This window comes from Orcinus orca, chromosome 1 (assembly GCF_937001465.1).
Source record: "Orcinus orca chromosome 1, mOrcOrc1.1, whole genome shotgun sequence".
Taxonomy (NCBI): Eukaryota; Metazoa; Chordata; class Mammalia; order Artiodactyla; family Delphinidae; genus Orcinus; species Orcinus orca.
This window is the reverse complement of record NC_064559.1, coordinates 111,420,972-111,436,665: the sequence shown is the minus strand read 5'-3', so window position 1 is coordinate 111,436,665 and position 15,694 is coordinate 111,420,972. Positions and strand designations below refer to the sequence as shown.

Sequence of the window (15,694 nt, the reverse complement as noted above, 5' to 3'; positions counted from 1 at the left end):
ACATTTCTTGCATCTTGGGCTGTTCATGTTGCTTTAGTTTACATTAGGACATAGGATCAGGAACGTCTGTATAGAACTAGTTTGTTCTCCTATTTAATGCAGGAATCTCCTGTATTGATAACGGCTCCATTCTGATTTTGGGTTAAATACCAAGGTATGAGAGGGATCACTTTGACCTGTAGAAGTCTGCTCAGCTTCTTTGATTTATCAAGTCATTAGAAAGCTTTTCTTATGTTGGCCCCAAATCTACACCTGTGAAATTGCTATCAGTGCTTTGTCTCTGGAGCAACACAGACAGAGGCTGCCCCCCAGACTGGCTTCCATCTTTCCTTCCACATACCCGCCCCTCTCTCTAACCGAGCAGGGTCCCTTACCTCAGGTTTCCATCTGAAAACCATGAGTTGTGACTTCTAGGCTTGACTCTGTCTATCATTGATATCTTTTTTGTTTTGATTCCTTCTGTCCCTGAGTTTAACGATGTTTAATAATAATATTTAATAACGCTTAATAAAGTTTCTTGTCTTTCTGTCCCTTTCTTCACAATTCCTACTGCAACCACCATGGGTTATGCCCTTATTTCTTCAGGCCTGACTATATCAATAATCTAGCACCATCTTTTTCTGTCCTCCCCTCTCATTCCACAATAATCTCTTTAAAATGCAGTGTAGGTCGTACCCTCCCCCAAACCCGAAATTATCCTTCTATTGTTTATTAAATTAACTAGCCCTGACATTCAAGGCCCTCTATACTTGTCCTCTGTCCCTCCCCAACTTTTCTAATCTTAATTCCTACCATGCCCATATCCTTTACATTCTGGTAAGAGTCCTCTGCCCAGCCTCGCCTTGCTAATCACTATCCTGTAGACACACGGTGTGCCCCAAACCTCTGCAGTCCCTATTCTTCCTTTTCTCTATCGATTATGGTCGGTCTTTCAAACCTAACTCAAATCCTTCTTGCCTCACCAGTTTAGAATGACCCCTGATGCACCAACTGCAAATACCACTAAGTCAGCCCTTGGTTACACACTAGTTTCTCATCCCCTACTTATCACATGGTCTCAGAATTGGAGGCTACGTCAGCCTCCAACTCCTCACCCCTTTCCCACAGTTGGAGGGAGACGGCTACTACCCCTCCCACACTGAGGCCTCTCTCCATGGCAGCCCTCCCTCCACCCCTCCCTCCTCTCTCCAACCCCCTCCTCTCCCCCTTCTCTCTCCCCTCTGCAGTCCCTAGTCATGGAGGGACTGAGATTGACCCCTCCACATCTTGAGATGTCTCTCTTCATTTTGAATTATGTGTCTCTCCTAGACAATTTAAAATACAAGATCACAGATACACAGAACCAGACCTTGACTGGGCAGGGGTCCCCCGTCACCCCAGATGGATGAGTGAATAACTGACTTTGTGGTGTGCCCACTTCACTCAGGGGGGCAAAGGGGCTTTTCCAATTCTTTGGAAATGAATTGTGGTTACACGCTGGGCTTCTTTTCTTGAAGTGGCTGAAAGAAACACAACAGTTCAGTCCCACCTGGTCTTCCTTGGTTTTAGGAGCAGAGGGATGAACCACGTGTGGGGTGGGCAGGGTAGGGGTGGTAGGGCCCTCTCCTCTCCGCTTGGACCACACATCCCTACCCCAGGGCTCAGGTGTGCCTCCTTTCTCTCCCTCCATCCCCCGTCCCAGAAGTCCAGGTGCAGGCTCCACTCAAAGCCGGGGCAGCCCCAGCTAAGGCGGAGGAGAGCTGAAGTCACTCACCCATGTAGAAGTACTCTGGGGAACTGTCCTCCGATGAGAAATCCTTCATGGTGCCTCCAAACCGAAACCACAGTCCAAAAGCAATGACTGCCGACCCTGCCAGCTGAAAGGCAAACAGCCTGCATTTACAAGGGAGGGGAAAGTGTGTGCAGAACCTGGGAGGCCTGAGGCCCAGAATCTGAGGGTTGGAGGGGGGCCCCTAAGAAACCAGCCCGTCTCCTCTTCACGCTTCTTATAATAGGAGTGGAATGATGTGCTCAAAGCCCCCAGCCCACCCCAGGTCCCTGATATGATATTAAAACTGGGGTTTCCTGATTGCAAGCCCGGAGTTTCTCCCATTCTGCCAGGCTGCCCCGCGGTTATGGGGCATACACAGCACAGCCCAGGAGGCGTCTCAGAAGGGGTAGTCCCACAACAGTCCCCCGGGAAGGTATTTGGTTCCTGCCCTATTGTCGCCTGCTGGGCACTTGGGATTTCCTCACCAACACCACAGTGAGAGGTCACCGAGAGCAAGATGAACTCCAAGACTGGGGGAAACCCACTTTTTTAAATGGGAAGAAAACACGCCAACCTCAGAACCTGCCCACACCTCCTGAGTGTGCAGTGCCCAGTTAGAAAGCCGTTTTAGAGGCGTCTAGAAGCCGTCCTAACCCCCAGGCTGCCACTGTCACTGTGCCGCACTGCCTGGGGATGGTTTTGCAGGCAGTGAGGGAAACTGGCTGGGGTTGTTTTGTTTCTTTTTTTTTTTTTTTTGGTTGCTATTTTGGGTTTCCATGGAAAGCAAGAAAGGAAAAAGTAATTTTCTGAAAAAGCCTGGTCTGTGTGCTGTGTGGCTCAGGGAGAGGCTGAGTGGCCGGCGCAGGCAGCGGCTGGGCAGGCTGGCGGCTGGTAGAGTCACGGCCCGCTTCCTCTCCGCCACTTGGAGGGCTTTTGTGAGGCTCCGCACCTGAGCTGGAAGCCTTTCCTTCCCAGGACTGTCACAAAGGCCCTCCGGCAGGCTCCTCTCTCTCCACAAACACCCATCTCGAGTTTCATTGTGTCAATCAACAGATGGCCACTGGCACCTTCTGGACTCAAGGCACCACAAGTGAGCAGAGATGTAGAAAGAGCCCCGTGGTTCTGCCAACCCATCCAGTTAGTGTTGGGCTCCCCTAACCCATCCCCAGACCAACAGTTTAGAGGCTGCCCCCGCCCCAGCAGGGAAGAGTAGACACAGATGCTGGCAAAAGGGAGACAAGCACACAAGTCAGAGAAGGAGAGGTTTAATAAGGAAAAATGATGTCAAAGTCAGGGTCAGACCAGAGCCCTGTTTATACAAGATCCTTCTGTCTGTGGGCTATTTGTAAAGGGCCGGGGCTATCTGTCTGAATATATATGAGGACTTTATCTTTCTTCACCCTCCATCTTCCCAAGGCCCATTCCCTCCATGGCCAGCTTCTTAAGCAGAGCAGCATGACTGCTGCAGGAGGAATTGGAGGGGCAGAGGTCTACCAGCTGGACTCTCTAATGTGGAACAACTAAAAGTTTCCAGTACTTAGAGGAAAGCACTAATTAGATAATGTGAAGAACAGCTAAAGGAACTGGGTGCAACCAGCTTTCAAAGGTTTTTGCATTTTTTAAAAGGGTAGCAAGGCGTGGAAAAATATTCCGAGAAGTCATGTTAAAACATTAACAATACTTTTCTTTGACAGGTAAAATTACAGGTGACTTTTCTCTTTTCACGATACTTTCTAAGGTTTGTGCGTGAAGCAGGTATTACTCTTGTAAGTTTAAAAGTGTGATATGGTAGTTTAACTGATCAGTCCAGAAAAAAATGGGGAGAGTTTTCTTGGGCTGTGCTTTAGTTTGGGAGGAAATCGGCTTTGAGGTCATTGCTGTTTCTGGTGCAGGGAAGAGGTCATTGTGAGGTCACTGCTGTTTTCTGATGCCCTTGGGAAAGCCCCATCCTCGGAGTGCTAGGGGCTCCCTGGGACAGATGTGCCCAGCAAATCCTCACAGGCAGCCCTGCCTACGCCGCCTCTGCAGCAACTCGGTGGAAAGAGTTTCCAAGTACGAAGCAAAAATCTGTTGATGGAGGCGTCAGGCCAAGGCCTGTAATCACCGAGCAGACTGTGGAGGAGGTGACTGGTCCCAGGGACACCCTATCACGAGGCCACATTTTTGGCACCTCTGACCACAAGCTCTAATTTATAGCTGTCTGGGATCATCCTCCCAGACGGAATACATTTGTCCATTTTTGGCACCGATGTGTTTGATGCATAATGGAAAATTAAAAGAGAGGCTGCAATTTAAAGCCAAGGGGCAAAATGAGAAAAACTCGGCGCCTGCTCGTCCACACCCCCCCCCAACCCCAAACGCAGGCTTTCCTCCTGGGTCAAGGAAACTGTGGTGCGGCTGAATGTCGTCACTGCGGAGGGAATCCTCCCAGCATGCCGCAGGATCAGGAAAACTGTGGGCGGGGCCAGGTCAAGCCCGAGGCTGCGCCTGATGACAGCCATCCCCGATTTGGAAAGTGGCATCAACAGAGACAATGAAGCCCTTTGGTCCTTTGTAACTCACTGTTCTTTCAAGACTCGAAATACTCTGTGTTCACTGCACCTTGGTTGCTCTATCGCACACCTGAAATTGCTTGAAAAAAATTCACACCGGGCTTCCCTGGTGGTGCAGTGGTTGAGAGTCCGCCCGCCGATGCAGGGGACACGGGTTCGTACCCCGGTCCGGGAAGATCCCACGTGCCGCGGAGCGGCTGGGCCCGTGAGCCATGGCCGCTGAGCCTGCGCGTCCGGAGCCTGTGCTCCGCAACAGGAGAGGCCACAACAGTGAGAGGCCCGCGTACCGCAAAAAAAAAAAAAAAAAAAAAAATTCACACCAAGTCCAGTCCAGTCAGGGGCAAAGTGAGCAAGTCTGGTGTCAGTAAGGCCCATTGCTCTGTGCGTCCCATACCCGGGAAGAGAAGTCTCACTGAGCAGCCTCTAGTGCTAAATTTTAACCCTACTAGACCAACCCCCCAACCCCACCCCATGGCCCCATTCTCAGCCCCTCCTTTGCATTCAGATACAACACTGTACCTCTGGCTGCACCTCAACACTGCAGCCAACATGAGAACAAATAAGGATGGAGAGGCTGCCCCTTCATGTTGCTTTCCTTCTCGTGCCCCTGCCCGTCCTCATCTGCTCTCCTTCCTCCCTGACTTTCACGGAGGAGGTAACTATGGTCCTGACTGGGTACCTTGTTAAGCATTAGGGAAGCAACGATGAAAAAGACATGAAAAGTCTGACATGGAAGATAATCCCGTAAACTAATAAATGCCACAGGACGCAGGAAGTGTGCTCCACGGACCTGCTTCACTGCCCAGGGATTAGAGCAAAGCGTGATGACCAGCGTGCAGCAGAAGGTGTTCCATTTTGACTTACAGCTTGAAGAATGAGTTAGAAGTGTCGGAGCAGGGAGGGACTGGAGGGAGGAGTGAATGCCAGGCAGAGGGAACAGTGTGGGTAAGGGCTGCGCTGCCTTTCATGGAAACCTGTGCTGGGGAGAGAGAGGAATCTGGGGAAGGTCAGAGTCTGAGGCTTGAAACAGGAGTTAGGGCACACGGCTCACAGCTTATACTAAGCTTGCTACCATTGTGGAAAGTCCATGGCAGGGCCTTGAGGAGAGGGGAGGCGGGAGCCCTCATTCTGATGGGGGCAATGAGCAGCACGAGTGCTGCCTGATGCCAGACACGATGAGAAGCCAAAGGTAACGACCTGAGTGGTTGAAGGCCAGAGGGGGGATGTTAGGGGCTGGACGCGGTGATCGGCGAGGACCATGATGGATCCACTCTACCAACCAAAGAACTTTGCCGAGGGCTACTCCGCATCTGCGACTAGTACCAATCCCCATGCCTTTGGAACAATTACCATTAGAAATACTGTTTTTCCAGGGATGGACCTTTTCATACAACAGCATGAGTAGGGCTTTGATCCTGATCATTTAATAAACATTTGCTGAGCATCTGTCGTAAGCCAGGAGGCAAGGATTCATAGATAAGGAAGATCCAGTTCCTTCTCCAAAGGATCTCAGGGGCTAGTGGAGAAACTGATCCCACCTCTGTGGCCCAAGAGGGACTCTAACAATGCAGGTCAGAGAACCAGCCCCTGAGAAGGCTCCAGATGTCATCATTCTTTGCATCACCGTTTCTCTCCTGTGCACCAATTGTGCATTAAGCACTCAGAGAATGTGATGCAACAGGATTTTGAGGGCAAAAGTGTGTACACTATTTAAAAAGAAGAGAGAAGTAAAATAGAAAAAGAAGATAGAAATGAAAGGAATAGACGATGACATTAGATCGGGGATTACCTGGTACAATTACATTATGCATTTTCATGGACAAGTCATTTCAGTAGCTAACCATATTCCAGAGAGTCTGCAGGACAAAGTTGCAAATTGTAAGCATATGTCCATGGAGAAGACTGTATGTGTTCTAAAACTAAAGCAGCAGAAAAGAGGACTACAGACCCAACTGGAAAACTTTTAAAGCAAAGTAGATGAACAAAAAGTTTCCTTTAATTAATGTTTATCTGCCAGAAAACAAGTCATTTAACATGAAGCAAAGCTTGTTATTGGATTTCAATTATATTGTGCTGTATTTATTTCCACTCTCCTGGGATTGCTGATGAAATGTTCTATCTTGAGGACATATTCTTTTACTTAAAAAAATTTTTTTTTCATGAATCACAAACATGGTTCTTAGGAAGGCACCAAATTGGAGGGAGGGTAGTGCTGAGATACAAAAATGCGAAGATCACTCCCCAGGCCTGGGTCCTTCATTCTTCTCAGCTCCCCCTACCTCCACCCCTTGCCTCCAGCAGAAGGTAGCCCACCCTGATCACAAAGAGCGAATACATGCTACTCTGCTGTCTGATGACTAAACCCACCAGAAAGCTCCCTTTCTGGGTAAAAAGCATCACTTAGGGATGTTCTCAGGCAGCTCATGTGCTTTTCCCTAGATAGGAGACCCAGTTAATTATCCTCAGAAGCTCTAGCCACACAGTTTCAGTTCCTTTTCCCACTTGGGGACCCTGCTCTTGCTATTTCCTTAGCTTACAAAGTTCTCCTCTGCTCCCCTCCACCTGGCTCACACCCACTCACAGCTGTCAGCTCTCATGTCACTTCCTCTGCGAAGCCTAGCCTATCCCAGGTGTGTGTCTTCCTCCATGTCTCATATAACCACTTCTGTTTAAATATTTCTGTAATTAAAAAAGAAAAATTAAGTCCTGAGCTATGTGAGGGAAGGGACAGGGTTTATATTGCTGTGTCCCAAGCACCTACCCCTCTGCCTTGCACAGCCACCTCCCAACAGACATCTGTTAACAGACATCTGTTAAATGAATGCATGGAGGGCCTTCACAAAGGTACAGTTTAGGCTGTGCTGTTGACTGAATTGTGCTCCCTGCCACAATTCATGCGTTGAAGCCCTAACCCTCAATGTGATGGCATTTCAAGGTGGGGCCTTTGGGAGGTGATTAGGATTAGATGAGGTCATGAGGGTGGGGCTCCCAAGATGGGATTCCTTCATAAGAGACACCAGAGAGTGCTTTCTGCCACGTAGGACACGGGGAGAAGGCAGCTGTCTGCAAGCCAGGAAGAAAGCTTTCACCAGGAACTGAATTAGCTGATACCTTGATCTTGACTTTCCAGGCTCCAGGACTGTGAGAAATAAATTCCTATTGTTTAAGCCACCCAATCTATAGTTGTTTTTTTTTTTTTTTTATGGCGACTTGACCTAAGACAGGCTGATAGAAGCAATTGTGAACAAACTCCTTCACAGCCCTCCAAGGGAATACTTCCCAAAGTACTGATTTCAAATTCATCTGCACCTGGGAAACACTGCGCAGACACCTCAGATGGCACTGTGTGAATACACTGTTGAATATACTCAGCAAAACATTTTCCCACAGAAAAACAAAACAAAACTAGAGAAGGTAGTATCAGTTCTGTGTTTTCCAAGCCTGCAGGGATGTGTGCCATGCATCAGGCATGGACACAAGGAATAAATCTATACATGCCTTTTATAGGCAGGACATATGAATACTTAATGTAATCATGGCAACACACACACACACACACACACACACACACACACACACAATGCACTTGAATGAAAAAATAAACAAAATGAATTCTGTATTCCTGCCCCTCCAGGGTGAATACCATGTACATACATACCCAACTCTTTTGCAATTCTATTCTTTGGGATGACGTCACTCAGAGGGAAATGACACTTCAATCCTAGAAATGTCATTAAAAGCTTTTAAGCTAATACTTGCTCTTGGTGGCAATTCTCACCCCAGATGGAATCAGGTAATGAACATTCACAATTCTTGATCTGATTGCAAATCACATTATGATACCATAAGGGTAGTGGGAGTTTCATCCTTTTAGCAGGAAAAAGTCGGAAGCACATTTGCTCTAGAAGATGATACTAATTTTCTCAAAGAGGTAAGCCAGCTCCCAAGATTTTCATCCAATTATGCAGTGAAAGCAAGGCAAGGATTGAGATGGCACTTCCTCAAAATCAAGGATTTTGTCAGAAGAAATCCAAGAGCCAAATGCCATATGACATCCAGGTGAAACCACCTCTGAGGAAGCTTGCTGTCCTTGCCTCAACATCAGGACCCGGTGAGGTGGAATTGGGAGGCAGGACTACGGCAGCATATGATGAGACGGCTGCTAGGTTGGAAATGCGCGGCTGTCAGTCTGGAAACGCACTGGTTAGTTGCCAGTGTTTCTGATTTCCCCTATTATTTTCCTCACAACAATTTCATAAGAACAAGCTTATGCTAAGAAATTCCTGAAAGACTTCCTTCAGGTAAGGATATATTTTAAAAATCAATGCTTAATTCTCTGCACTAATGGATGGGTTCTGCAATTCAAACCACAATAGAGCAGGAGTGTTCTATGCATCTCCAGAAAGATAATTGGGCTACATATTTGTCCTAATTATACCTTCTGCTGTTTGTTTAGGTTGTTAGAGTTAACTCGTGTGGATCAATTGACATTGCTGGGGGGTGGGGGTGGGGGATAGTACAAAAGTGCTGGGGGGATACTAAGCTCAGGGGAAGGGAACTGAGCCAGGATGAAAAGCTTGCTCTGAATGATAAAGCAGATAAATATAGATATGGAAAGTGTATGTATTTATTCAGTGGTTGTACACAATGCCTTTTTCTAAAGAGATACAGGGAAAAGGAGAGGAGAGATCAGTAAGAATTAGGAGAAAGATGATGGCTGTATAGTTTTCTTCATACAGTAAAAACAAATGCCACAGGCTACTGGCTAATGATTCCACTGAGCAGACGGCTTTATCAAATGAAGATCAAATACAACTAAAGTAAAATCCAATCCACCAAGTTATCAAAGTGATTTAAAGCCAGTGTCTGTCTACCTGACCGGGGGGACGAGCTCCAGGAGGACAATAATGGTCTTTTCTGTGATCTCTGAACTTTCTCCTGGCAGCATCCAGATGGCTCTTATCCCAGGCTTGCCCTCTGAGTAAACAGGACTTTGAGGGCTACCCTGACGTCTATGACATCTCAACTATATTGCACTTTTACATAAGCAAAGATGGAACATTAAACAATATTTATTTTACAGCCTAATATTTTTCAAGGTAGTTTGAGAGAACTACTCTTGAGCAGATAAACAGGATTTTTGAATATCAATCAATAATAATGATCTTCACCCGGTTTTAGTTGTTACCGACACAATGCGAGAAAAAAACGCTTCAGGTAAAACTCAGGTTAGATTGGAACAAGCCAAAACACTTTGTTTATTCAAAAGTTAGCTTGAATGGAATCCTGAAAGTCTTGTATTCTAGAGTGAATTTTTCTTAACAGCAATTTGACCAGAAATCATTTGGGGTCAGAGAGGCAGGCAGCACTGGGCCACTTACAGGGGACTAGACGGGTACAGGGAGCACAGGGAGACCACGTGGGCTTCCTGGATGAGTGACAGCAGCTTCCAGGCCCCATCCCTGCCCCACTGGGGGGCTCTGTTGTCCCTGCCTAATTCCTTTGCCCCAGTTTATAAGCTGACTCTTTCCCAGTCACCATTACAATGGGGAGGACAGGGCTTGGCACACACCTTGGAACATTCCCCAACTGCTCTTGTAGAACATTTTACCTCTTCTGAGTATTCAGACTGAATAATGATGCTCTTGGACAGGATAGTAACAAAAACAATCCACATGTATACGCTGTGTTGTCGAGGAGTTGCAGCAGATAAAAACGGGGTTCTAGGCAGCCCGGGTTTGAATCAGGCTCTGCCACTTAGTAGTCCTGTGATCTCAGGCAAGTCCCTTAACCTCACTAACCTTCAGCTTCCTCAGCTGCAACATGGGGGTAATAATAGTGCCTCCTTAAGAGTTTAAATGAGTTCACCTTACACACTTAGAACCACTCGGAACTGTGATTGCCCAGCACTTATTGTTATTATGGTGGTAGACTCACTAATGTTATATTCAAACTGAAAACTTAATCCTAGTCAAGATAGGAAACACCATGGCCATGATTCTAATGATTTAGTCCTCGGCTGCCTTCCTCTACTAATTTTTATTTTAGCACTACACTCTTTCCATGACAGCTGGGATTCCCTTGAGTTTCTAAACCTCTATACTAGGTATGCCGGTCCTGCTTTCCAGAAAGTATGTTCCCCCTCTCTCTTTAGTTTTAGTTTTTATAAGACCCAATAAGAGAAAAACAGGAAAAGATGACTTATGAGAGAAAGAATAACTATATTTAGGCTAGAGCTATCCAAAAGAACTTTCTCCAGTGATGTAAATATAAATGTTCTCTGTCTGTGCTGTCCAATACTGCAGCCACTAGCCACCCATGGTCACTGAGCACTTGAGATGTGGCTAGTGCAACTTAGAAGGTGAATATTAAATTCCTTTTAATATAGATTAATTTAAGTGTGAAAAGCCACATGTGGTTAGTAGCACAGCCGCCATATTGGAGAGTGCAGGTCTGGAATTCACATGCTCATCACAGCTTCAATCTTCTCTTCTTGTCAGTCTGTAGACTTGGAGTGGTTAAGAGGACAGTTTCTGGGGCCACGCACAGGAACCCAGCTCTGCCACTGGCCAGCTCTGAGGCCTCGGACAAGGCTCTTAAACTCTCTGTACCTCTGTTTCCTTATATATAAACTAGGAGTGACAAGAGCTGCTATTTCAGAAGGTCATTGTGAGGATTAAGGAAGCTAATATACAAAATGTGCACGGGGAAGCAGCCAGCACGTACCTTCCATTTATATAATGCTTAATATTCTTCTTCAAGTTCTTGCTACTGAAACTAATTTTAAACACTGTCTCTTGATACATACCCTTTCTCAATTCCCATCTTGCTTTTCCTCTGCCTTAAACCAGTCAGGGGTGTTCTCAGCCTTTCTCTTCTTTCTCCCACATGCCAGAGCGTTATGCACCTCTTTGCACCTGCATTTCTGGAATGCATCAAGACAATCCAACACTGGATATAATCTCCCCAGCCATAAACTTCACGTTTTCTAAGCCAGTAGCATTTATTATACCTTATATTCCATGTGCCCTCATAAATGTGTGCAGTGAAAAGAACACAGGGTTTAAAATCAGAAGACCAGGGTGTGAATCTTGGCTTTGCTCCTCCCGAACTCTTGGACCCCAGACATACTGTGCTTGCCTTTCGGCTTTCACATCTGTAAAACGGGGATTACATTACTTCATGGGATTGTTGTGATTCATGATCAAATGGGATAATGTATGTAAGAGCATTTTTAAACCAAAGCATCATGTGAATGCTATTTTTGTCCCTAATTAAACCCAAAGAGGATGAAAAAAGCAAGCCAAGGTAACCCCTATTCGTCTGTATCATGTGCTTTCAGCCCATCTGGTCGCCCCATCTCATGGGCTTCTTTCTCAATTCCTTCTCCTTAATTCCTTTGCAAGCATGACATGATGGTTCGTAGAGTGTCACTTGCTTTAGGAGAACAGCCCTGTTGTGATATTAACTGTCAGTGTTAAGGTGGGGAATGGAAGGTATGTTCTCTTTTGTCACACATGATTGGAGACCCAAAGATACTACATATTCTGGAATAACACAGTGAAGCATAATGGGCAATGGACAGGTGGCCTCCTGGTAATTGTAGAAACCAACAAGTCTCAGTGTAAAAGAAAATTCTTAGAAGAATAACGGTAAAGTGGTAAATGGAATTAAGAGAACTGCCAGAAGGAAGCCAGGTGAGCAGGCCTAAAGGAAGGGCGCTCCCTGCCCCATTCAGAAATGAGAGCCACCAGTGGATCTTTGACCTCTTAAGGCCACATCTAAACCGGTGCTTCTCAAAGTGTGTTCCCTGGACCAGCAGCATGAACAGCATCTGGGGGCTTCTTAGAAATGCAGACCTACCAAATCAGAATATATATTTGAACAAGATTCCCAGGTGATCTGTATTCATGTTCAAGTTTGAGAGGCACTGATCACCAAAGGTGTTCCTATTTCTACCCCCCCCCCCCCCCCCCCCCCCCCCCCGCCTTCCCTTGGTAGCACAGAAGCAGGGCGGGGAACAAACAAACAGCTCCAGCGCTAGGGTCTGTTAGCCAGAGCTGTGCCAGTGACCGCCCGAAGCTATTCTAGGTGCTGAGAGATGGAAGAAGAAGGATACCAGCACAGCACACTCCCTGCCCCGAGGAGCAAAGACATTAAAGAGTCAGTAAACTATACTCAAAGGCACAAAGGAGCACCAAATAAAGGTCTTTTGAGTGCCTCAAGATCAAGGACTGCGTCTCAACCATTTCTGAATGCCCAGCATTTGGTAGGGTGCTGGGCACATAGCTGGTGGTAAGCACATACTTGCTGAGTGACTAATTGCAGAGGAAAGAACCGCTCCTTTTGACTTCAGGCCTTCGATAAGCTACAAGACTCTTGCCACTTTGCTTGGTTGGTTGGACTTAGGACACCTGTTTCCTACTTCTCCTTACCTTTATGAATCTCTTGGATTCTAGATTCTACTTTCCCACTCGTTTTCTAGTGTTTAAATATGACTACCAGTAATATATATCTATGTTACTGAATATTTACTATCTCATGTACCATACTTAATACTTTACATATATTTACTCCTTTATCTGCACCAAAGTCATACACTGATGTTGATACTTGATTATGTCCATTATATAGATGAGAAAATGGAGGCTCAAAGAGGTTAAACAGCTTACTAACGAAGCACCCCTGTTTAGTAAATACTATGGCCAGGAATAAACCCAGGAAGTGAGATGCCAGTATCCACCTTCCAGGCTTTGAATTCGTGGATATGAATTGCCATGCTGCCTAGACCTGGCCGAGGTCTACCAGACTCCTGGAACCATAGCTCTGGCTTCTGCAGGCTGGCTCCTATCATAGAGTCCTGCCCCTCCCAGCACCACTGGGCCCCTCTTGTCCAAAATAGGGGAGGCTGCCGCTCTCTCCCCACCTTGACAGAAATCAGAAATGGAGACTATCCAACGACAGGGCCAAGGAAATTCCTATCTGCCTTCTGGGGTGGTCTAGCTTTTGGGTGGACCCATAGAATACTTTCTTCAGGTATTTTTTTAAACAAGTCTTTCTGACAGGTGGTAGCTCTGGAGGTACAGTTTGAAATGAATTTGGGAAAGAGGAGTAGACAAGTCAGACATCTCGTAAGCCCACGAGACACGGTCTTTCCTAAAAGCACCTGTTAGGCATCACCAAGTGAAACTCCAGAGCTGCATTAATAACAGTGAGAAGGAAAGGAGAGCAGCTTCAAACAAGCCATATATGGCGTCTGACTTTCAACAATGAACGGTCCTGCTTCCTGTTGGTCGGCGACCCTGAGCAGCTCACACAGCACAGCGATGGGAAAACGCCGAGTACACAACAACAAACCAAGGAATAAACAGCCCAGGTTTTTTTCTTTTTTCTTTAAACCGACACACATGGCTTGGTAGATTGTGGTGTTTTATTTATATCACTATGCAACGGAGGGGAAAAAAAAAAAAGGTGATCGCAGTGAAAGGCATGGGACCATGCCATGCTGTCTGATTGTAATGTCCGAATTTAGACATGACAGATATTGGGAGGGGTTTCATGTTAGACATCAGCCATGAAAAGAGAAATTAATTTAGTGGGGCTTGGGGCCAGGCTTTACTTTTGTTTTGTTAAAATTCAATGGTGAGCACAGTCAGCAGCCCCGGGCCGGGGAGTGCTCTGCTGGCTCTGGCAGGCTCTAGCTGAATGTTTATAAAACCAGGAGCACAGCCTAGGGAAACTTCACCCAGCTGCCAGAAGGAGGTTGCGAATCGATTTGCAGATCACAAAACATACCCCACCCAGCCTCTGCGTCTGCCTTCTGGTGAGTTCCTGACAGGAAAGGAAGTGCTGTCACCCAGGGGGACCCCAGACCTCAGAAGGACAGGCACGCAAGCATCTAAGAGTGTGTAAATAGAACGCCTGAAGTCATGGCGAACGCCTGTCCTTCCAGGAAAACTGTCCCCTGCCCTCTCCCCCTTCCCCAAACTTCCCACAAACCCTCTAACCAGGAAAAAAAACAACTTCAAAAACTAGGGTGGGGCTTTCCTGGAATCAGGTTCCCTCAGTTACAGTGAAGGTACACATCTAGACAATTTATCCCAAACAATCGCTTTCCTCTAAATAATTAGGAGCCTGTTTCAGGTCGCCCCTTTCCCTTTGGTTGTACAGTTATAGACATGGGAGAGATGTCTGTGACTGCTGCTGGTCCCTGGTCCCCATTCCCCATGGAACGAGAGTGAGGAAGGCCCCATATTCTCCTCCTGGGCCCAATCTGTACAAAGAACAAACCGACAGGGAATGAGCAGGAAGAGACAGGCTCAGTCCTCCAGATAAAGTTGACAATTGATTACCTTTGCAAATCGGGAAGGCCATTTGTATCCAGTTCCCTAACCTGTAGATTCATCAATTCTTTCTACAGATGTTTATGGAATGCCTTCTATAAGCTGGGTACTATTAGGCGCTGGAAATATATCCATGAACACGACAGAAAAAGATTCCTGCTCTCAGAGTATTCTAAGTCCTAGTGGGGAAAATCCACAAGTACAAACTGAGAAGCCAGTGTGTAGTTATCCTAAAGCAAAGACAAGCTGTAAGTTACTTGGCAAAGATATACACTATTCCCCGATACTAAGGGACTCTGGGGAAAGAGCGCTAACTTTTATTAAATGCTTTCTATGTGCCAGGCACTTAATAATAAAAGTAATAATTTAAAAAATTTGAGCACTTACTACATACTGGGCTCACAGGAAGGTGAAGTCAGATACTTTACATATTTCCTTTGAATCCTCTCAGCAACTCTTTTACCTCAATTGTTCAGCTGAGAAAACAGGGCTAGAAGTAAAGATAATTTGCTCAAGCACACTCTGCTTGCGGTCTCTGCACTTGAGCCTGATCCTTTTGTCAGCTGGTGGTCACCCTCACCCTTGCTCTGTTCCTCTGCCCGTGGGTGGTGTGTCACCCCCCTCACCCTTGTCCACCTCCATCCTACCAGTCCTTCAATCTTCAGCTTAAACGTCCCCTTCTTCGGGACAACTGTCCCAACTCCTCACTATTGCTGGGAACTCCTTAATTAGGTCGGATATATAAAAGGTCATGCCTAACCCCAGTGGCTAATACGTGATAGGCACTCTAACATTGCTTTGTTCCTACTTCCCTTCCTTCCTGTGTTTAGAGTCAGAGGTGTGAAATTTGTCACTTGATTATATGCTGTTGTTTTTTGTTTGTTGTTGTTCTATATTCATTGGTCATTTCCTCAACTAGATTAGCAGCTTAGGGAACAGTATTTTTAATTTATAAATTATATATATATACTTTTGTCAATATAAATTATGTATATTTATTTATATTTACATATATAAGTTATTTTTACAGTTCTTGTGCATTGATTCTT

At 46.1% G+C, this 15,694-nt stretch overlaps 1 protein-coding gene across 2 annotated transcripts in view; it reads right to left on the bottom strand.

The window, feature by feature from the left end:
• The window catches only part of TSPAN2 (tetraspanin 2), a 41,062-nt gene that overhangs the window by 23,282 nt on the left and 2,086 nt on the right, over positions 1 to 15,694 (bottom strand). For both annotated transcript variants that reach the window (XM_004263232.3, XM_049710645.1), the window contains exon 2: positions 1,754 to 1,856. In XM_004263232.3, coding sequence (XP_004263280.1) covers positions 1,754 to 1,856 — 103 coding nt within the window. The remainder of the gene's footprint in view (positions 1 to 1,753; positions 1,857 to 15,694) is intronic.